The 24,867-nt window shown below is 32.6% G+C and overlaps 2 protein-coding genes across 2 annotated transcripts; one reads left to right on the top strand and one right to left on the bottom strand.

The window, feature by feature from the left end:
• Window positions 1-1,660: 1,660 nt before the first annotated feature.
• LOC145057486 (protein ECERIFERUM 26-like) lies at window positions 1,661-6,660 on the bottom strand. Its single transcript, XM_079005339.1, has 2 exons — window positions 6,230-6,660; window positions 1,661-2,703 (listed from the first exon to the last, which is right to left on the bottom strand). The coding sequence occupies exons 1-2, from the start codon at window positions 6,641-6,643 to the stop codon at window positions 1,876-1,878; spliced, it is 1,242 nt and encodes a 413-aa protein (XP_078861465.1). The 5' UTR covers window positions 6,644-6,660; the 3' UTR covers window positions 1,661-1,875.
• Window positions 6,661-21,371: 14,711 nt separating this feature from the next.
• RGTA1 (RAB geranylgeranyl transferase alpha subunit 1) lies at window positions 21,372-24,339 on the top strand. Its single transcript, XM_079005340.1, has 8 exons — window positions 21,372-21,543; window positions 21,648-21,822; window positions 22,025-22,185; window positions 22,267-22,371; window positions 22,471-23,211; window positions 23,287-23,464; window positions 23,555-23,741; window positions 23,854-24,339. Exons 1-8 carry the CDS (start codon window positions 21,428-21,430, stop codon window positions 24,246-24,248), a joined length of 2,058 nt encoding a protein of 685 aa, XP_078861466.1. The 5' UTR covers window positions 21,372-21,427; the 3' UTR covers window positions 24,249-24,339.
• Window positions 24,340-24,867: the final 528 nt, after the last annotated feature.

Here is a 24,867-nt window from a genome sequence, read left to right on the forward strand (position 1 = left end):
TAAATGAGATTTCCCTAGAACCTGCTTTCCTTGGCATATGTACTTTCTTTAACTTTTGAGCCTTATGGATTTTGTATATGTATAGGTATGTATGTTTCTAATAATGCCCTTTTGCCTTTTCATTAACATTGAACAAAAGAGAAAAGTGGTATTAAAAATATGATGAACACAACAAGAAGAAAAATAAAACACAAATATATGTGGAAACCCATGTAGGGGAAACCACAAGGAACAACTTAATATATTAATGAAGCTCAGCAATAAAGGAGAATGTTACGTAGTTGAAAATCACCAAGGGAGAGAGGAGAAAAACATGTAATGGAATGAATAAAAATATGACATCCAATAGCTTGATATAGAACCTTAGAAAGAGTCTTAATCATATTACAAAATCCCAAAAAAAGGAACATTTATACGAGATAGCTAACTTGATAACCAAACACATAACTACACAATATATTATATTTTCTTCCCTTACATAAAAGTAATAAAATGCAATATCAGTAAGTAAAATGTTGCATAAAAGAAAATATCATGTGATGCAACACAATCTAACAAAACACTTCCAAAATGGTTACATATTTGTCAACATATTTCCATACATAATTAAGGTTTCAGAGCATATTCAACACTCTATACACCTCATGTAGCTAAAAACATTATATATATATATATATATATATATATATATATATGTGTGTGTGTGTGTGTGTGTGTGTTGATCAATTCACAATATATAAAAATGTAGTAGATCTAAGTAGGACAAGTAGAGGACATATGTATCCGAATTGGGACATTCAAGTCTATTTGGGGGAACTTTAACTCTTGTTGACAATACTATATTCGAAAAATTGATGATACATGAGAAAATCTAGTTGAGTTAACATAAAGTGTAATTTGCATTCTTATTGTATCTTAAGGGTTTATTTGGACATATGTATTATGTTACTATTTTCTAATCTTTACAAAAATTACAAGTTTTTATATGTTACCAATGATCATAAACAACATGCTGACAAACCTCTTCTTTAATTGGACATGAATCATCAAATTATTTTGATATCTACGTGAAAGTTAATCATGGGCCCGACCCTATGGGTGTGCAACCTGTGCAACTGCACAGGGCCCCGAAAAAAGTAGGGCCCGAATTTTAGCCAAATTATATTTTTAATTTATTAATATACAATACATTACGTTAAACTTTTAAAATACGATCTTTAGTTTCGCTGGTAAGGCGCATGCCCTACACCATCTTTAAGATGACCAAGCTTCGAATCCTCTCACGTCTTTGTTTTTTTTTTTGTTAAGTCCTTTATATATTACTATTTGATGCAAAAGTAAGCAAAACAAGTTTGTAGTTTGCATGGTTATTGACTCCGCTTTTCTAAGTTTATTGTAAAAGACCAAGGTTCAATTCTTAGCAACCACATTTTCATTTTCAAATTAATCAGTTTCTATTTTTTTTCTTTTTCCTTTTCTTCTTCTCTATTTCTCTTCTTTTATCTCATCCTAAACTATCTTAATTTATATTAATAGAATTATATATATATATATATATATATATATATATATATATATAATTTAATTTTAGGGGCCTCTTTTTTTCCGCACAGGGTCCTCAAAATCAAAGGACTGACCCTGGTTAATCACCTGAAATATATTTATTTTCATATATAATTGTTATATATTTTTTAATTGTCTGGCATAACTTTGGCTATTACATAATTTTGAACTCTTATACCAGTGCATGTTTTTCTTTCCGTACAGATTGCTAACGAAACCCGAAAAGGAATAAATAAAAAACCATATCCACTCGTGTTTCTGCTTGTGTATCAAACTGGAATGCTCAAACTATGCTTTGTCATTGACATTTAGTCATATGATATACCATTCATTTTGAAGTTCATTCTTTAAACTTATAACCTCATCTCTTGGTAATGTCATCGTCACTAATACTCCGCTGCAGTTTTCTGGACCTTGAAGAACTAATATGACTCCTTCATCCCCACTCCCTGCCATCATATAGTTTACAAAAACCGGTTTGTGCCCTTTTAGTTCAAATCCATACAAATTAGCCCCTTGTATATTCACAAATGTCAAAGTTTCCCCATAAAATGTAACATCAGAACTCTTATTTTCTCCATCCACAAAGTCTTCAATCAATACACTATCATTTAGTGTCGTATTAGTGATCATTTGTGCTAAATCTGTAACCTTAGCCTCCGAGACCGTAAAATCAACAACAACCCTACTCACAAAATGGCCATTCCTTTGAGCTTTAATTTCATTCTTTGGAGAACCATATGTGCAAAAGGTCACAATCTTGGGATCAAGTTGCTCTCTTATCTTAGCTAATGACTTCCATATGATGGCACTAAGTGCTTCGAAAGGCTTGGCATTGGCATTTGAAGTTATCCTGTCAACAATTTTTGATGAAATATGAAGGGAAAATGTAACCATTTTGGTATTGTTAGCATTGCACCAAAGGTTTTCAGCAAGATCAACACCTCTAAAAGCATATGTTTTTTCTTGAACCGGTATTTTTGTATTGTTTGTGTTTATAGTGATGGGAATTTGAGATAAGGTTTCTCCTTTAATGACCTTAGACCACAAGTTCATGAAGGTTGAAGCGAATAATGCATCTCCAAGGATGTGAGACCAACTTAATCCAACTGAGATTCCTCCACATTTGAACCTCGTGAACTGAAAACATATAAAGTTGTGTATTAAGTTCAACTTTATATATGTATTTCTATCTTTAAATATAGTTAAAGGTTTATTATAAATAAATGCAATGTATTTCCATCATTGATCAATGTGTTGAACATACATACTTTTTAGGTATTTAATAAAACAAACTACACTTTGTTTTCTCACATTTTTATAAAACTTTTTTGCATTACATGATTAAAAAATATATTACATAAATTGATAAAAGTAATATAGGTTATACGCATCTCTATATGTATCAAACCTTATAATTATATACAAAATAAGAAGTTTGGATGCCAATCATCTCAAAATGGAAAATGTTGGGGATTTTTTTAGCTAAAGAATTACCATTTAGGAAAAGAAATAGAAAAAAATATATTTATTATCCGGTCAAAATACCTTAAGATAACTAATGATGGTAGAATGATTCATATCTCATAATTAAACTAGAGTCGGTAATTCTAACCCATTTATAAACCCTAAACCCTATATTGTTTGGTATGGGCCATACTTTATTTTTAACAGAACAAATGAGAATATATAATCACATATTACATGTGAAAAAAAATCATGTGGTTCACTTTGACTTAGTCATAATATCTAATCACAATTTACATGTGAAATTTCGACTTGTTTTAGGTTAATTTTCCAAGTCTAATTACCTATTTAAATGATTTCATTTCATTAATGTAAAAAAATTTGGTTGAAAAGAAACCAATATCTATTTTTTCTATATTATAATAAATGTTGGTGATTTTAATGTCATCAAATGTAGTCAGGATTTCATTCGAGACAAGTTGAGTTCCCTTTAGCTATATTCCAAGATTGTAGGTGTTGAATGCACACTTTGATAGCTAACGAGAACGCGGGAGCACGAGGGTATGGGGCAACTTCCCTAGTGTGGTTCCAAGGGGACATCACCCCTTGTGGGATCTAAGGGCAACGCCCCTAGTAGGGTCCAAGGATCCTACCGTTATTTTTCCGCCAAAATCCAAGGGTGACATCAATTCCTTGTAGACGTGTTGTTTCACTCAAAACCGCTATCTTTTACCTATATGTTGAAGAATTGGCGTTGTAGAAGACACAAGAATTGTATTATGATTTTGCAAGATATTATCTCTTCATAACATGAAACAAACAAGATATTTTATTTTTGTGAATTAGATTAGTCCTAAAATTTGTTTCGATTTCTTGGATTATCCCATAGTTTGAATTCGTGTAACCCAGAAATAGAGTCAAATTACACATTTTGGAAAATGTTGTAATTACGATACAACAAATTATCCAAGTCATATTGATATTTTGTCCCTATAATTCTAACAAAAAATATACCATTTTGTTGTTAAAAAAAGAAAATGAATATACCAAATTTGAACCAAATTATAGGTTTTAGGGTTCCCAACCGAATTTTGCACATTCCTAGGTAAAACAAGAAAAACTAGTTAAACTGGAAACACATCAAATTCGTAAAGGTTATTTACGGAAGAGTCTCTGCTCTTGAGTAGAGGTTTCCTATATCTTAACTATTCTTATCTTATTCTAATGAGATTGTATTGTTGTTGTTGTTGTTCAAATTGGAAGAATTGGTCAGAGAAACAAGTTGAAATCACATCAATGAGTTCAAAATGAATACAATCTCTCAAATCAAATTATTCAAAGATATTATGTTTCATGGTGTTCGGCTCCCATGTAAATTGTCTTAGCTTCAATTGGCGAACAATGTAAACTTTCTTAATGGATGGTCTTTGGATAATGCCCTTAATCTCATGTATAATGGATTAACCGTTAACTTTCTTAAGAGTAAATTGAATGGAATGGGTGTCTCGAGGTCGGAAATTAGTAATAAAATTAATTGCAAAGAAGGTTCCCTTCCCTTTACTTATTGGAGAGCTTTTGTCTCTTTTGGAGGAAGGCTTGCTATATGTAAAGTTGTTTTGGTCATCTTAGGAATGTATCTTTCTTTATCTCTTTACAAAGTCCCCATCAAGGTAGTTAATACCTTGAAGAGTATGCGATGATCAACAGGGACTTCTTTTGAGGGGTATCAATGCAAAAAAAAAAAAAAATGGCGAGCATAGAATGGAAAAAAGCTTTTTCTAATTAGGAGAATTCAGGTTATTATCGTGTTTTTGGGAAAATGGTTATGCAGGTTTAAAACACACACACACACACACACACACATATATATATATATATATATATATATATATATATATGTTTGTGTGTGTGTGTGTGGCGTAGTGGTATTATGAGTTGACGGATAGTTGTCTCTTAGCCAAAGATTGAGGGTTCAAATCTCCTTTAAGACGAAAGATGTACAAAAGGATTAATATAATGAGTACAAAAGGATTAATATAATGAGTACACGTGTAGCCTACACGGTCTTAAAAAAATGTGAGAATGTCTGTGAATAGAGTTCATTTATGTACCTGTAAACATTATTAAATGATCTCATAATATTTGACTATACAGTTAAGTTGTATTATTGAATTCTTCCATTAAATATTACTTAATGCATGCAAAATGTCTAATAACAAATCTCGAAATGAAAGACTATAGCTTAGCATGTGTGGCTTAATTAAGATGACAGCACATACGTCTAACTGTCTAAGTCGAATCTTTTAAGTTCATAGTTGACTTTATGACAAAGCCGACCTATGCTAAATTTGTTTTAATCTGTGATTTGAATGATGGATTCTTACATGAATATGATATATTTAGAGCTGTTATTGTTTTTAACGAAACTATAATACAAATTATAATTAAATCCATGAATGAAGTGCTTAGGTTATTAACGTGCAACAAATGCAAATTTATGAATTTATGTGAAATATATATACAGACAGTAGATACATGAATGATGTTATGGTTTATATTTTATATATGCATTAAAAAAGAAGATCCAGTATGTTCCATGTATTTTTAGGGATGGGTGATTTTGTCTCACTATTACATGGGTGTGAAATAGAATGATATATTCATATTTACAAATTTATTCGTATTTATATAACTTTAAATAACATTAATTGACATTTTCTTAATATTCAAAATTCAAATCTTTTTTTCTAAAAATAAATACAACTTTTTTTGTTTATGTTTTAAATTTCATCGCATTTTTGTTTTGGTTTTGGTAAACGAATTATCGATTATGTTTATACATAAGTTATTTAATGGTTAAAATTTATATTTGTAAAATAACATGTCTATCTTTATCCAATAGCTTATTTTTTTTATACATAATGGAATGTGATGATAATCCATTGCTTTGTAATGATCTAATTCATTATATTATTTTATTCTTGATTCTTGATTTAAATTCCACTACCAAACATAAAATTAGGGTAATAAGTAAACTAACTCGATAAATTAAAAACAAATTTCATGGTGAAAATCATCATATACCGAATTTGTTATTATACAAGCTCGATTTGATCCATTATCCAACTTGTTTAACCTCTTTTTTTCTTCTAAAACTTTTAAAATAATTAAATTCATGTGAAAAAAAATAATAATTTACCTGAATAGAAACAAGAGGAGAGAATTCAAGGTCAGGGCCAAGTACATGACCACTATAAGCGAGTTCACTCGCATCGCATTTCATCTCAACCCATTCATCAACGGTGGTGTTACTCTCCGCCTCCACCACCCTAATCCCACTGTCGTTACACTTGATGAACGGCCGGTTGTTTTCCAGCCGCCGTCGGATCCGGCCGGCCACCGTGGAGTACAGGCTTAGAAGGTACGACATGGCTGTTTTCAGTTCGAAAATGATTAGACCATTGGCAGCTTCTTTCGTGAAGAAATATACTCCTTTTATGTAGTGGAATTTCATGGCTAAATCGGCGTTTGTGCAACGGCGAATGGTGTTTGCCGCCGTTACTTCACCAGGAACCACCGTGGATAGACGGATGTTGGAGAGTTTTGCCTCCATGATTGTGTTATGGTGCTTTCAAAGTAAACTATGTACGTAGCAATTTTATAGGAGGAAGTTTCCAAATCCAAAAAAAAAAAAAGATAAAAAGGTTTTCTACGATATATTTATTATTTCTTAATTAAATTATTTTCGGTTAATATATATTTTTTAAAATATATCTTAAGAAATACTCCGTAATGGTTAAATAATTCACTTAATTACTTAAAATATAATTTTGCTTATTATTTTTTTTGAACCGGCAAATACAAATATACTAGGTGTGAGACCTATGTATTACATAAGTTTATTTTAAAAAAAAAATGAAATTTTAACAATTTAAGAAGTTTGAATTTATAAGAAAAATGAGAAAAAATTTAAATTATTAAAATTAATGAGACTTTAATACATTGAATACATTACATATATAAATTATTTCTAATAAATACCTTACATATATATTACCTTATATATTAAATGTGGAATTTTAATTTAATAAAATGAAAATTACAATAAAATGACAAGTAGAAAATAGAAAATTAAAAAATTCTAGAAAATGTCAAGAAGAAGACATGTGGCAAAAAGAACCTTCATTTATTAAGAAGGATAATCTACACCTAAACTAACACCTAATTTTGCTTATTACTGTATTAATTAATTTTTTTTCTGTCCAGAAACTTCTTATTTATAACATAGCTTCTCATAATAAATATACATAAATAATATAATTGACATAACGATATTGATTCAAGTATATTATTATTTGTAAATAAGAATTAACTAGAAAACGTGGCATTAATAAACAAGGTTGTGCATGTCACTTTTCTCCATTTTAATGGATTTCACGTGATGAGGTTTAAAATTCGTAAACGTGAATAAATACATTATCATCTTTCGTTTTTATGTCACGATTGTTTGTGTTTGATTAAGTTAATATATAACGATGATGTGATTATATACAAATAAGGTTTTAAATTCAACTTTTGGATATTAGTTCTTCCATTTTCATGTCGATAGTGAAACTGGTCGTTGATAGAGGTATTATTATATATCCTGAAAATAATTTTGTCATTTGTCCTCTTTTAATGAATTATGCCATATGTCTTTTTCTTATTATTTTCATTTTATTTTTTTTCATATGTCATTTTATGATTTTTTCTATTTTATTAAATTACATATATTATTTAAAATATAATAATAAATGCATATTAATTTCATTAATGGACTTTTCTTCTAATTTCAAATTTACTAAATTAATTTTTCATTAGTTTTCTTTGTTTATTTAACTAAATTATTTGTTTAAATTTAAAAGAAAAAAAACCACTTTAATTTTAATAATTCAATATTTTTCTTATTTTTTTATAAATTCAAACTTCAAATGTTTAGAATTTCATATTTAATTTGTCTTTTAAATAAACTCATGTAATACATAGGGCTCACACTTAGTAATAATATATATATATATATATATATATATATATATGTGTGTGTGTGTGTGTGTGTGTGTTGAATACCAATTATTATGGTAACATTAATATTGTTATATAACATCTTAAAATCCAAAAAATAACATATACGGACTTTAATTATAAACTAGGTGTGAGACCTATGTATTACATATATTTATTTAAAAAAAAATACAAAATTCTAAACATTTGAAAAGTATGAATTTATAAACAAGTGAGAAAATATTGAATTATAAAAATTAAAGTGTTTTTTTTTTCTTTTTTAAATTTGAACAAATAATTTAGATAAATAAATAAAGAAAATTAATGAATCTTTAGTTTGGTAATTTCAAAATTAGAAGGAAAGTTTATTAATGAAATTGATATGTATTTATTATTGAAGGTTTAGGTTCAATGGAAAATGATTAATTAGGGCAACATATGTTGGAACCAATGATCAAGTGACACGTGTCCATTTCTTTATTCATAAGCAACGTACTATGGAAGTTATTTATGTAGTTATTCCAAAGTGATGTGTTGTCATGCTTTTATTGGTTCCAACATGTGTTGCCCTAATTCTTTATTTTCCATATAACCTTTCCCTATTATTGAATATAAATACTATCTACAATTTAAAAAAATGAAAAAACCATAAAATGACATGTGGAATAAAAATTAATTTAAAATAACCACAAAATAATATGTGATAAAATAAATAAGAATGTGACATTTGACAAAAATATCTTTATTTATTAGGAAAGATTCTTCAAAAATATCCAGAGTACGTGAAAGTTTCCTAGTAACATATTCTTCTAGTTACGATGGTAACTTACTAACTTAATTCATCAAAAAGGTGTTACCAACAATTCACAAATGAAACCATATAGATATTTGGTATATCTACCTATATCTTCTAAATAGATACAACATTAAATTATAAATTTGTTTATGTAGTTGTCAAAGATTGTAGCCTAGTCTGATTTTTATTTTTTATTTTATAATTTTGTACTTGGCAATTGTTTTGATTTTAGTTTTTATGTTTTTATTTTGTTTCGGATTTAACAAAAAAGTAATTAGTTTTTATATTATTAGTATTGTATGTCGTATCTCTCTCTCAACCCCTCCCAACCACACCTTCACCCATAAGTTTTTCGTTTTGCTTTCTTTGTGCTCGAGTCCCACTTACACTGAAAGAAAGCATGATAGAAAAAGATGTTCACAAGCTACAAGTATTAAAGTTCAAATAGTGGAGATATATCGAAAATATTGTTCTTATTTTCAATCTCAACATCAGAATGAGTTCGTTTTATTTTATAGTTTTGTTGTGGGATGCATTGTTGATGTGGATTGATGTTTGACAAATGTCGTGGATCGTAGCTGTTGAACTAAAGTTGTAAAGGCTTTTAAGTCGGGGAACTAAAGTCATAATAAATGAAAAATTATTACTGGGTAAAAATATCAGTTGTAGTCGTATAAAGGAAGATGCATAATGTATGAGCGTCTAATTTTCGTAATGAGAGAGAGAGAATGTTGTCTTAAGGTTTTAAAGTGTTTTAGCTCTATATGATCGAGTTATATAATTTTGTTATTCTTGTGGTTGAGTTTATATTGTTTGTGTTATCTTTAATGTTGATGTATAAAAGTTTATTAGTTGTTTTTTTAAAATTAATATTTTCTAAAATGTATTATGTTTTAAATCTTTAGGCATTCTTAGATTTAATTTTATCAAACAAATATGGTATTAAAGCATAAAAATCGATTATGGATCGAGTTTTTGTGTTATTTGTGGTTTTTAATTGAAAATCCATAATCAAGTTTTCTTTGTTCTTGAAATCCTAACCTTATTTTAAACATGTACAATTCTATCTCAACATTGATTTTTATTTGGTTCTTAAATTAATTACATCAAATAATTCGTTTTTTTAAAACACCAATTTTTCGATCGAGAAAACCTTAAGCTTGTTTTATTTGTTCGTAGATCTCGATATATCTTTTAAGGATTCGTGTTTACAGTTTTTCCGTGTTACTATCAACTTAAGTGATCTAATGTGTTTTATATGTAGTGGATATATTGATAAGAAACTCTAATTTTTATCTCCTAACTTTGAAATTATAGTGTGTTAATATGGGGTATTCTTTTGAACCATGTTGTTAGTTGATCTCTAGCCCTTTAGTTAAATCTTGTTATTGTTCTTCATGTATTATTTTTATATTTGAAGTCTCTATTGGTGATGTTCACGATGACATTTCTTGTCATGCACTCGATGTATGTTTAGGTATATCCTTCTTAAATCTCAAACGTTTTTTTGTTTATGTTTTTTCCCTAAGGCTAGGTCTTGTGAATGCACTATGATATTTTTTGTCTTCTTTTATCCATAACAAGTTAAGCACGACCTACTCAACCGAATACCCAGAATCAAATATGTATTGAGGGGCTTTTTCAGGAAATCGGTCAAAATCAAAATCGGCAAAACTCATGTCAAAATCATAGCAAATCGGTTAAACTCGGAAAAAAATCGGTCAAATTTGGGATTTTTTGACTTTTTTTAATAAACAACTATAATTGTTAGTTAATTAATTTAATATATATATATATATATATATATATATATATATATATATATATATATATATATCATACATTTAGTTATTTATTAAACCTTTTTGTGTTTTGTTATAAATTTTAATCAACGTATAATATTTGTTACATATAAATTTTCCAAAACTAATTTCTTTATAATCGTCCAATCTCAGTACTCTCGTCTAGGCCGAGTACTCACTACTCGTTATTCAACCAACCTAGAAATGCCTAGGGGCTTTTACAACACTTCGTAGGCATGTATGTGGTCATGTCAATGTCATTAGCCTATTACCCAAGACCTTATGTGTGACAAATTATGGTTAGTTTTCTATTATAATTGGATCATCAATTATCATTCTTTTTTTGCTTCCTTAGTAACTTTAACTCAAGTCTTATATCAGACTTTGAATGGTTAGGAAACATGGTAGAGTTGTTATCGTGTGAGAAGTGACATTAAGAATTTCATAATTAATTTTTTTTATAGTATCTTTGTTACTTGTGTACATTATGTTAACCTATTAATATCATTTTTTTGTTGCCTAATCGCGTGATAAACTATTTGTTTTGTATTCTTGCTCTCTATTATCAACTGCTTTGCTGATTAGTGGTTTTTCTCATATAACTAGTGGTGAATCCAGTGTTGTTATAAAGAATATTGATCATGGCATGATTAACCTTTATGACCTCTTATTCTTCAGTGTAATGAGTTACGTAGTGTTTTATCATTAGTTTTATACTAATAAGTACTGCTAATTACAAATATTGGGATAATGCCTCTAATTGGCCCTTAGACAGGTAATAAACATGGCTTTATCGATGGCTCATGTCTTAAGCCCAAAAATGATGAGACAAAGGCTAGGGATATATGATAGAGTTGATGCAAATGTTATGTCTTGGTTATTAGGTTTTTTCTTCTAATTAGCTGGTGATATCTAAATATGTGTTTAAGCTTTGTTCTAAGTTAAAGGAAACATACAAGAAGTTAGATACTTTCTTGATCTATAATGACTTAAGTAGTCTTGTTATAATTAGTTTATACTACTAGGTACTACTAATTACAAATATTAGGATAGTGTTCCTAAACTGTCCCTATGGACAAGCAATAAATTTTTCCTTGTCGACGGCTCATGTCTTGATCCTAAAAACATTGAGGCAAAGGCTAAGAAATGGGATAGAGTTAATGAAGTTGCTATGTATTGGTTATGTTAATACATGGAAGTGACCATCAGCAGCTATGGAGTGTATCTGGAAGTGAAGACTTGTTTTGAGTAAGAGTTCTTAAAGAGAAGTGATAGCGAAGAGTTGATTGCATAGTCTTGACTGAAGACTTGAAGATCGGAGATAAGGAGACGCGAAGAGTAGAAAGATTTTGTCTTATTGTGGATACCGCAGTGTCAGAAAAGTAATGGCCACCTATTCTGACGTTGTGTGTTAGGTTGGTTTTGCTGGTCCCAATCGTGGGAAACATGGTCGTGTAGATCAGGATTGTTTTTATAATATCTTATTTAGAGACTCATACTATTTCTTCCTATAAATAGCTAGCTTTGTAAATGTTTTAATGTGTTTCTGATTCCATTCTTCTTGTAACCTTATCATATTAAAATACAATTCTCATTACCTTTCATATCTCATTGTTCACACTTAGGTGTTCATCACTTAATAACTTATGTTTGGCTGTAAACCAAGTAATTATTCAACAAGTATCCATTTAACATGCTTATATTTAATGATGTATATTGTTGTTATGTTCCCTTCGTAATTTTGACTATCTTTTATTGTTGAGCTTTGAAAAGATCCACGAGATTAACTTAAATTTTGTGCCATAATATCTTTATCATTAAGTTCTTCTCCAAACAAAGTGGCATACAAAGTTCTGATCCAAAGAACAAGAATAATAGAAGAAAGTTTTGATGTGAAATTTGATGATTTCAATGTCCGGAATACTGCTCCTCTCAATGAAATAAAATTTACCATGGAGAATGACATTCATATTCAGTTCGGACCACTCAACATCATTGAAGTTAACTATGATACTCCAGAGATGGCGAGACGATCTGAAATATTACTCTCACCCTCTGCATAATTACAACACACCGAAGACTCTCGACCTTCCTTGTCTCAAGACTATTCATATATAACTTCCACCTAGCCGGTTGAGGGAAAAAACAGTCCCTCCGATCCAGTAATCGTCACAACCATCGAGGTTCCATTCATAGACGAATTTGCTCTAGTTGTCAACAACAATCGATCACAGGTTTCTGAAGAATCACAAAAAGGTATTGAAGATGTAGAAATTGGTGAAGTTCCTATATATTTTTTTTATAATCTTGAGTTATTGACAGCCTTTATTACTAAATATTAATAAAAATGTCAATATACTTTTAAAATTAGTTCAAAATTAATTTGCAATACATAAAAGTCAAATGCAAATCCACCTAGAAGTCACATAGGTTAATAAATAAGTGTATATATATATATATATATATATATATATATATATATATATATATATATATATAATGAAAACAATATAAAATAAACAAAATGATATAAAATTTGAATAGGGGAAAAATCACTTGGAATATCGCCACATCACAATACCCTAGACTAGGAGGAGCACAATACATACATTAAAACTAAAGGGTCGGAGATATAAGAAGTGAGGCACATCCAAATGATACATAAGATTGATTTTGACATCTTTATAACTAAATTTATATCTTTGTAAGTATTATTTCAACTCCAGCCATCACAATAAGAAAACAACAAAGTATCATATCTTACCTCCATTTACATAATAAAACATTCTATCAAACTTGTCATTTTCAAAACGATCAATTGCATTTTTTTTTAAAATCTTAACTACTTGACAACCTTTATTACAAAATATTAATAAATATGTCAATAAACTTTTAAAATTAGTTCAAAATTAATTGGCAATACATAAAAGTCAAATGCATATCAAATTTGAAGTCATGTAGGTTTATATATATATATATATATATATATATATATATATATATATATATATATATATATATAATGAAAATAATATAAAATAAACAAAATTATATAAAATTTGAATAGGAGGAAAAAAATACTTTGAGTGTCACCACATCACAATACCCGAGACAATAAAAAGAAAAAAAATCTGACTTTTTATCGTAGAAAGGTCTTCTTATATTCTCATCTTTTTAGTCTATATATTATAATTCGCAACACATTTACCCTAAAAAGCAGTTTAGAGAGATGGAAATAATATCATAATATCACAAATTGCAATTTAAATCAAATAAATATATTGAGATGCAAAGAGCCATAACGACAATGAGTTGATGAGAGTGGAGTAAGTATGAGTACATACATCAAGATTGTGATAGCTCCATATGGGAAGACCTTCGAGATTCCAAGATGTCGAGAATGCAATAAACGAGAGTCTGACTCCATCAGCAAGCACAACGGCGACATAAAAGTTTTAGTGTAGTGAACATAGAAGCACAAGGCGATTAGGGTTTTTCTTTTAGTTTCAGATTTTTTTTTAAATACTTTTATGGGCTTCATAAAAGTTATGATGGGTCTGTTTAAGTAGTGATTGAAGATCGACATGATAGAGGATATGGTGGGCAACAAACGATAACGGTGGTTTGTTGTTGTGGTTTTCCGATTTAGGTGTGAATAGGCATGATGGTCGTTGGGGGATAATCAAAAGAGAAACTTACCAAGGGGGGTGATGGCGGTGGAGGTGGGTGTCATTGGAAGAGGGGCGGAACGGGAGGACGTTAGTGATGGAGGTGGGTATCATGGAATGTAGAAGAGGTGTTGTAGACGAACGGAAGATGAATTTTAGATGGTGCGGGGATTTTTTATCACAACAAACATCTACCGGGTGAGAAGTGGTGGAGACAGCTAGGTGGAGATCAACTATTAAGAGAGGAGGAGGTGAATACACTAATCATCCTAAAAGAACATCAAAAAGCCACGTTAGTCATACCAACCATTGACCAGCAAAAAAGAGCCATAAATATCAATCCGCCACCACCATCTTTGACCAGCCAATGAACGGTAACCAACTAGCTCGAGGTTACTCTTCATAAGCATTCCCACAATTAATATGTATATATAATGAACTAACACAAAAAGTACCACATGGCTCGAATATACATGTATATCTTTATCTTTGTGTGCTCCAAACATTTTGACTTGTTAATTTATCGAACCCAAGATATACTAGGCTTGACAAACTCAAATAATCAAAGCAATTGGCAGGACTCACATTTAGTTTATATACTTATTTTTTGAAGTGATTCTTGTCTCTACCCAAACAAGAAAAATCAAGAAAGTTTAATCAACAAATTAAGAAAGGGTTAATGACTTAGGAGGGTAATTAGGTTTACAATTTGTCCGCATTAGGTCACTAAGGTTTTTTTTGTGCGCATTAGGTCACTAGATTGTTATTACCGTTTAAAAATAGTTTTTTACTCGTTTAACCGGTTACAAAGTGAATACATGCTATATACGGGTGTTACATGGTTATTAGGCCATTACGTGGATTATTAGGTGGCATTTAATGTATATTTCGTCTCCTTTAATTAGGGCAAGACGAATCTCCAATCACTTTCTCTTCACTCTCACTCGATCGTCCCCACCCACTGTTCTTACTTCAATCAATCCACAATCAGATGGTTGAAGATGATACACCGGTCGTTGAAGTCCAGTACAACAGGATGTTCATCAACAAATCATTTATCTATTTTGATCCAGATAAAAATGAGATAATGTACGCCGATTTAAGGGAGAAGGGGTATGTTGAATTCATTGCTCACCTCAAAGTGATTAATAGAGGAATGTGCAAAGATGTATACTATTTTCCAGATGGCCAAACATTGTGTCAAGGATTGGCCACATTGCAGAACGAATGTGATTACCAAGAATTTCTTGAGTGCCTTCATGAGAAAAAGAAAGTAACTGTTTATGTGGACCATGTGCATGAACCCCTATTTGAGTGGATTGAAATGGAAGAGCCTGAAGTTGAAGATGATACCAACTCCAACGCAAATGAAGATATTGATTCAATGTTACTAGATAAAGAGTGTTGGGAACACGAGGTGGATGATGAGGATTTTTTGATGAAAACGACAACATCAACTATTCAGAAGAAATAAAGGTTTTTGAACAAACTTTGCCCAAATGTCTAAGAGGAAAAAGAGTCTAAAGTTGAGCAACTACCACCTGTATACCCTATGCACAATTACGAGCAACAATGAGATGAAATGGCTCCTATGTTAGGTATAAAATTCACCAATCCTGCTGAACCTAAACAATGTCTTACCAACTATGATGTTAAGCATGGTTATGATTTGTGGTATGAAAAGAATGATAAAAACAGACTTCTAGTGAAGTGTTGTAAAGATAAAGAACCTACATGTCCTTTTCGGTTGTGGGCTTCTTGGATGCAAGAGGAAAGGACTTTTCAGATTAAGTCACTTAAATCAAGTCATAACTATGGTAGAGTTTTTAAAATAGGGTTAGTGACTTACAAATGGATTAGGAAACAATATTTCAATGTACTTTTGGAAAACCCCAAGCTTAGTTTGAAGAAGATGAAAGCTCAAATCTCAAGCACATACAACATCATAGTTAGCATTGGATAATGTAGAAATGCAAAAAAAGTTTGCATTGGCCGAGATAGAAGGCACTCTAAAAGAGCATTACAGTAGGTTGTGGGACTATGGCATAGAAATCAAAAGAGCTAATCCAGGATCAACTGTGAATATGGAAGTTGACCATACCTTTGATGGAAGTCTAATGTTCAAACGGTTGTATGTATGTTGTAAAGGTGTAAGAGATGGTTGGGTAGAATGATGTAGACAAATCATTGGGATTGATGTATGCTTTCTCAAAGGAATTTGCAAGGGTGAACTCTTAGCTGTCATGGGTAGGGATGCCAATAACAACATGTTCCCCCTAGATTGGGCTGTTGTAACTGTTAAGAACAAAGAAACTTGGAAATGGTTTCTCGATCTACTCATACATGATATTGACAAAGGCAATAGAAATGAGCTTACTCTTATATCAGATGGACACAAGGTACTACTCGTGTTTTGTAACAGCCCAAAAATCAGGGGTAAAAATTTCATTTTTAATATAACTAAAACATTGATACCATTTAATTCAAACAATCAAATCATAGTCAATCAAATCGTTTATCATAGTTTATCCGAAAATCATTCATTGCGGAAATCATAGGTGTGTGCACTGCGATCAACCCGAGCTCTTCCTTTCCAAAACGATAATACCTGAAACCATAAACAAAACCTGTAAGCACGAAGCTTAGTGAGTTTCCCAGTGCATACCATTCACACAACCCACATATCACATATCCTGTTAGCTATAAAAGCTACACACATATCATATATACTGTTAGCTATAAAAGCTACCATATATCACATAATCCCTGCATACATAAACATGTAACAGTGCCATGGGCTACCCCGTATGGTCTTTACCTATGACTGCCATGGGCTCCCTCACATGGTCTTACATCCAATGCCATGGGCTACCCCACATGGTCTTTACCTAGGATTGCCATGGGCTACCCCACATGGTCTTACATCCATTGCCACGGGCTTCCCCCGAGGTCTTCCATGAAAATACCATATATAACCAAAAAGCATATCATGCATCACATAAATATCTACACATAACACGTACATAAACCTGTAAGGATGCCGTGGCTACCCCCAGGGTCTTATACCATTGTGTCATGGGCTACCCCACATGGTCTTTACCTAGGACTACCATGGGCTACCCCACATGGTCTTCCATGAAAGTATCACAAAGACAACTAACATATCACATAATTACCAGCATACCACATAGCATAAAGCTAAATATCATATCACACAACATAAGATGGGTCGGCCTTGGTGCCTTAGACCCATTGGTATGGTGAGAAGACTCACCTGCAACTGTCGGCTGAAGAAACAAGATCACGCTGCTCCAACCACCGACACGAACTCCTCCACTGGTCATCACCAAATAATTGAACTCAAATAAATACCAATAATTACCAAAATACCCCTAGAAGTCAACTGGCCAACTCTTGGTCAAATTCAAAGTCCTTAGTCAAAGTGAAACTTCCTAACTGACTCTACTCGCCGAGTCAACCTGCTGACTCGTCGAGTCCAAGAATCTTTGATTTCCATCCTGCTCAACTCACCAAGTCGTCCCTCGACTCACTGATTCTCGACTTAACCAGAAAAGGTTAGGGTTCCATGACCAGACTCGCAGAGTCCAAGAACAGACTCGCCGAGTCCAAGGCAATCTTCAACAAACTCGCCGAGTTGTTCTTCCAACTCGCCGAGTTCATGCACATATTCATACAACTCGCCGAGTACACTCATGTGACTCCCCGAGTATCTCCAGTTCTCAATACATTCAGAGGCTTTTCAAGCCATGCAGGGGCTCCAATCCATAGATCTTCCCTTCTACAAGTTATCCCTCTCGTAAAGTTGCAAACTTTACGTGATACCAAGAAGATATAAGCCCAAAACACACTAGGGCTTGGGTTTTAGACAAAGGGGCTTCACCCACAACTTATTGGCATAAAATTTATGGCTTTCTGGATCCTTAATAGCCTAGATCTGAGGTAGCAACCTCAGATCTACTCCAAACTCGAAATAAACCTCCTCCATAACCAAAAATGCCCAAATCTCAACCATAAGATAGATCTAAATGTAATAAGGTCAACTTATTACCTCAAGGGATCTGAAAAGTCACACCAACTCTGGATTTAAAGCCAATTCTTGACTCACCAAAGGTCCCCTTCCTCCTTCTTCCTTCAAATCACCCAAAAAGGCAAGAAATCTTGAATGTGCTAAAATGGAGGCTTAGGTTTCGTATTCTGGATAAGAGAGGCTATAAGGAACCCTAAGGGAGAGAATGAGATGCTTAAATAGTGCACAAAGCCCCGGATTTAGGGTTTCCCTCTTCAGACCGGACTCGCTGACTCCTCTTTGCCGAATCGCCGAGTCGGTTACTTAATCGATCCCCCGGATCCCGCTCCGACTCATCGAGTTCCTCCCTAGACTCGACGAGTTAACCCTTTGACTTAGGGTTTTCTTTCCTTTCTTGGCCTTTCTGATTTCGGGTGTTACATGTTTACTCTTAACTTTATAGTTTAATTATTACTTAATACTGTAAATTGTACAGGGTTTAATTGAAGCTATCAAGGAAAGGGTTCCTCATGCTGAGCACGGATTATGTGCTAGGCACATACTAGCCAACTTTAACTCCAAGTTCAAAGGTGAGCATTTTATCAAGTCATTTTGGAGAGCTGTGAAGGCTACCACAAAACAGAGACATGAAGCTGCTATGCAAGAGATCAAGGAATTAGACAGGGGGGGCATTTGATTATCTCATGGAGAGGGACCCTAAATGTTATTGCAGGGCTTTTCAAGAAGGAGTATTTTGTGATGTTGTGGAAAATGGAATTTCATAGAGTTTTAATGCTGAAATAGTTGAGGCTGGACATAAACCAATAATAGCAATATTGGAGGATATAAGGGTTTATGTGATGTAAAGGTTTTACCATCATATGAGTAAGGGGAGTCTTGGGATTTAACTATATGCCCAAGCATTAGGAAGAAAATAGTACATTTGAAGGAGAAAAAAAGGTAAGAATGTTTGTATTTACTTGTTAATGTTTATACATGTGTTCATGTGTTCTTACCTGTTTAATGTTTATGTACAGATTATGGGATGTGTACCCTTGTGGGTATCAACAGTTTCAGGTGGTATTATGTAATAACAGGTATGCAATTGACCTGATCAGAAGGACTAGTGGATGCAAGAGATGGCAGTTGACTGAATACCCTGCGTACATGGAGTGGCTGCAATTTCATCCATGAACTTAAACTCAAAGGAATATGTAGCTAGTTGTTACAATAAGGCAACTTATCTCACCTACTATGCATACATTATTCATCCTTTGAATGATAGCTCTTTACGGACACAAAGTGAGTACACCAAGCCTTTACCCCTAAAGAGTAGAAGGCTACCTGGTAGGCCATCTACTAAGAGGAGGAAAAGTGCAACAGAAAGGGAGATATCAAGCATACACAGTATCAAGAGCAAAGCAAGTGCAAAGGTGTTCAATATGCTATGTTAGTGGGCATAAAAAAATGGGTGCCCAACAAAAAGAATTCCAACAACAGGTAATCCTGGATCTTCCACTCCAGCTCCAATTCCAACTCCAGGATCCACTTCTGCAACTCCAAGATCCACTCCTGCAACTCCAAGACCAAGATCCACTTCTACAAGACTAGTTCAAAGTGCAATTCAATTGAGAAAGAGGAAAGCTTCAGAAAGAATCACCAAACTGTTTGTGAGGAAAAAAGTGGTGCTCAAGGATGGTAGTGGTTGTAGTTCAGAGAAACCTGTAGATTTGACTTGATTGTAGGTTTGATGTTGAACTCTTTTGTTTTCTTATGTATGCATGTGGGGTGTAAGTGTTAGGTAAGCATGTGATGGTCGAATCTTTTGATATTAAATGTAATGTTGTACTAGGCTAAGGGACAAAACTATCTAACCTTTGATGCTCTTTTGATGCTGAATGGGACACCTTTTTAAGGGTTTTTTGTTTGTTGACAATATTACCCTTTAATATATTTTCTGCTTTAAATCTTTGAACTGATTCTTGGTTGTTGAACCATACACTTTACAGATGTACTTTGCCTTCAATTTGGTTGTTCATTATAATTACTGACATTGGTTGTTCACTATAATAGCATTTTAGATTTCATTACACCATATTAACATTACAATTACATATTTCATTACCAAAAGCTTCATTTGCATTGATACATATGATTTCATTACATTATAGGTACCCTTACAATCAAAATAACAAAATTATGGGTACCCTTTATATTCAAAAGATGTCTACTGCATCATAATTCCATTCAATATAACTTAACAAAGTACAATAAAAACAAGACAATTAAAGCTACTTTATGCCATTTCATCTTCTTCTTCATTTCATTCAGCTCATGACTAAGACCCAAAAGCTCCTCTGTGACCGGATCTTCAACAACCCATTCCCAAAATCCACACTTTCTCCTTGCTCTCTATAAAAAAAATGAAAAAGAACAAAGCTTTAGGATAAATGCCATAACTTACACACTTATAACAGAGATTTAAAGAGTGAAAAGCTTCAATCTTCAAAATTGGCCATTACCAACGAATTAGGGCACGTTCTGAACCTTTTCCCCGGATTTTGTGGTGTCGTGGAGACTCGAATCCGACTCGGGAGCCCACAGTAGCACATGATTCGGTTGTTTGAGGTGGAGCCGATGGAGGCTTGCGACATCTTTTTCTGTTTTTCTTCAACTCTTCAATTTAGGGCACAAGAAATACGAGACATTTTTTGAGGTGGAGGCGATGGGGTGGTTATAGGCATGTCATCGGACGTGTAAGCTGCCAACTAAGCTAAACATGAAGAAACCAGTAAAAAAAAACTATTTTTAAACGGTAATAACAATCTTAGTGACCTAACACGCACAAAAAAAAACCTTAGTAACCTAATGCGGACAAACTGTAAACCTAATTACCCTCCTAAGTCATTAACCCATTAAGAAACAACATTGTTTAGTGTCCAAAAAGTGATAAAGCTGGAAACCAGGGACTGAACCTGTTGGTTTATATAATTGGTCTAGACGGTCTAAATTGGGCTCTCTCGACATCGGACGCCGTCTATCTTTCTCTCTCTCGGCGAGAAACATGCACGGAAGACCGAGGAAATCTGCAACACCAGTAGACGAAAATGCATCAGCTCTCAAGGCTGCAAAGATTCGATCCCTTCAAACTCAGTTTCTCCAAAATCATCACAACAACATGTACAAATTCTATCTCAAATCTCCATATTTTTAGTATTTTTCTTTTTTTTGTATACAAAGGCATCGTTTGATCTGTGTTTATATACTGGGTTTCGTAAAATTAGTTACACGAAAGAAGCCCTAGAACTCAATGCTAAGCTTCTCGAGATTAATCCGGAGTTTATGACCGCTTGGAATTATCGAAAACTGGCGTTTGAGCATAATATTAGTAGTCAATCAGAGGTCGAAAAGGCAGATTCGGATCACATCAAATCGATTATTGATGAAGAACTGCGAGTTGTAAGTTCTTATCTTGCTCTAATTTAAATGTCTCCTTACACTTCCTATTACATAACCTTAATACTAGGTTCCAAGAAAAGAGTTCACTAACTTTGTGATCAAACGACACATGTTTAACCTAGAAATTAATGCGCATTACCTTGTGGAAAGATATAAAACTGTTCTTGCTTGAACATGATAGTATTTTAACTGTATATTACAGGTAGAGAATGCCCTGAGGAAGAATTTCAAGTCTTATGGAGCTTGGGATCACAGGAAATGGGTGGTAAGCAAGGGGAATTCTTCAACAGAGCGGGAACTAAAGCTTCTAAATCTGTTCCAGAAGCAAGACACCCGCAATTTTCATGCATGGAATTACAGGAGGTGAAAGACCTCTATTTGCTGACATAGTTAATCAGGGTATTATGTAATCCAAATGGACCTGATCTGTTATACCTTTATCAGATTCATAGCAGGGTTGAAGAACATATCAGATGAAAAGGAGCTACAATTTACAACAGATATGATAAATGATAACTTCAGTAATTATTCTGCTTGGCATAATCGTAGGTATGTTTGAATTTTTTTTATATGTAAGCATCTGTATACATTTAGTGCACTTACATTTTATCAAGGGACATGAATACATGATGGCATTTTCATCTGTAGTGTACTCTTAACTCATCTGCTGGAGAAAAAGGTTGAAGGGTATTTTCCAAAAGAGATCTTTCTAACAGAAGAGTATGAGTTTGTAAGAAATGCTGTCTTTACTGATCCAGATGATCAAAGTGGATGGTTTTATCATCTCTGGCTTCTTGATCAGACTGTTAAAGTTGACATGCCTATTATGATTTCCTCTTGGCCTCCTTGTGGTTCTGATATCAATCTACCAGTAGCTAATAAAGTGACTTTTCCTGTTGTTCTTTATTTCAACGAAACTGTTAAAGGCTTAAACTCACATACAGTTAGTGTTGAAACTGAGTCTGATGTATCTAAAGATATTACTTGGAGTCCACTTTCAACAAATAAGTTTGGATGTGGTCAAGCTTGGGTGACACATCTGAGTATTCCCCATCAAGAACTTAACTCATCAAAGACTTATGAAGTGAAAATTAGGTCAGAAGATTCTCAAGGGATAACTTCTTTATCGGGGGTCCCTTGTAGCCAGCCCTGGTCTTTTTCATTTAGGGTTTCTGTATGCCTTGATGAAAAACAGAGTTTTGGGAAGATAACGTTCACAGATGAATCTTTTTGTACAATTGACACAAGTTTGAAGAGTATCCAATTGTTAAAATCATATTTTGAGGTGACAAAAAGTGATGATGAGCATCCCACATCTTCAAAATGGAAGCTGGAGATGATAGCTAGTGAAATAGCTCAATATCGAGAATTATTGACTTGGGCAGAGTGGTATGTTTGTCCTTTTCCTTACTAAGCTTAATGCGTGTATTATTTTTAATTTGTTTTTTTTTTAATATTTAATAGTAAAATTGGGAAGCTTACACTTGCGAGATTGTTAATGGCACATGATGCCATGATGTCAACTGGCACTTCAATCACTCATGTAGAGGAAGTTTTGGAACTATATTCTGAATTAATGAAATTAGACCCTCCACATTACCAATATTACAAGAATGAACACAACTTGGTGTTGTTAAAACAGGTAATTTTTTCTTCACATATCATATCTTCTTTGGTTCTGTTTATACATGTGTGGACTCTATTATAAGAGCTTTGAATGATATTATTGCAGATGACTTCTTGCATGGAATCTTTACTGAAATACTGCTGGCAATATAAAGAGTCAAGTTCTTTGAATATCACTGCTTCTATATGTTTAAGATTGAATTCTTTATCATTGTCACGAATCGGGTCTTTTGAGAGGTTATTGTGGGTGCAAAGTCTTGATCTTAGCCACAATCAACTTCACTCTATTGAAGGTAAAACATAAGTTGGGCTAAATGCAAGAAATAGCAATGTATATACATTTATTTGCATTAAACTTTAGAAAGAAAACAACCAAATTGAAAGTACATTGCTATTTGTTGACAGGATTGGAGGCTTTGCAGCTTCTCTCGTGCTTAAACCTTAGTCACAATAAACTCACAAGTTTCACAGCTTTAGAGCCTTTGAGATTCTTGAAGTCACTTAAAGTCTTAAATGTCTCCCACAATGAGATTGGTGCACACACTGTAGACACAAGACGATATTTATGCTCATCTCCCATGTCACATACACTTTCATATGATCCAGGTTTTGAAGAATTTGCTAATGGTGATGATGCCAAATTGGTCAATTTTTGGGAAGCGTATTCGATTTTTGGAGGTTTGAATTTGATGCAATTGGATGTTGTGGGGAATGTGATTGTTGATGATGAAAGGTTTGTTTTGTTTTTGGTTAAATTGTTGCCTCAACTTAAATGGCTTGATGGTGAAGAATTACATTAGTTATAGTAATTTGCTTACGTTTATGTATTCTATGCATCATTTATATTGGATTGAATATACAAGAAATAACAATATACTTTTTTTTTATCTACTTTCATTTAGCCCTTCTATAATCATGTGCACATTACAAATATTGTTTTTAGAGTAAACTACATTTTTGGTTCGTGAGTGTAGCTGATTTTTGCAATTGTGTTCCCAAAAAGCTCTCTTGCAATTTTGGTTCTTATTTCAGATTTTTGAAACGTGTTTGTCCTATTCTAGTGAAATGGCTATTTTTCAATCTATAGTATAGGTTTTTTCTTCTTTTTTTTTTGGGTAATTTTATTTCCAAAAATATAGTCATATTACTTGGAACAGTGATTACAATAAAAGAAAAAAAAAAGTTGCAATAACCTCAAATAAAGACTAAAATTGCAAGAGGAAATTTTTGGGACACAATTGAAAGAACCAGCTATACTTAGGGACTAAAAATGTAAATTAGTCTTGAAGGGTATAATTGTAAATAACTTAGATCCTAAACTCGAAACCTTAAACCAACTCCAACCATCCACCATATTACACCATTTTTGTGTTTTAGAGGGCAAGAATACTCCAACTAACCTTCAAATTTAGCATTATT

The sequence above is a fragment of the Lactuca serriola genome, chromosome 6, assembly GCF_051521515.1.
Source record: "Lactuca serriola cultivar US96UC23 chromosome 6, Lser_US96UC23_V15, whole genome shotgun sequence".
Lineage (NCBI taxonomy): Eukaryota > Viridiplantae > Streptophyta > Magnoliopsida > Asterales > Asteraceae > Lactuca > Lactuca serriola.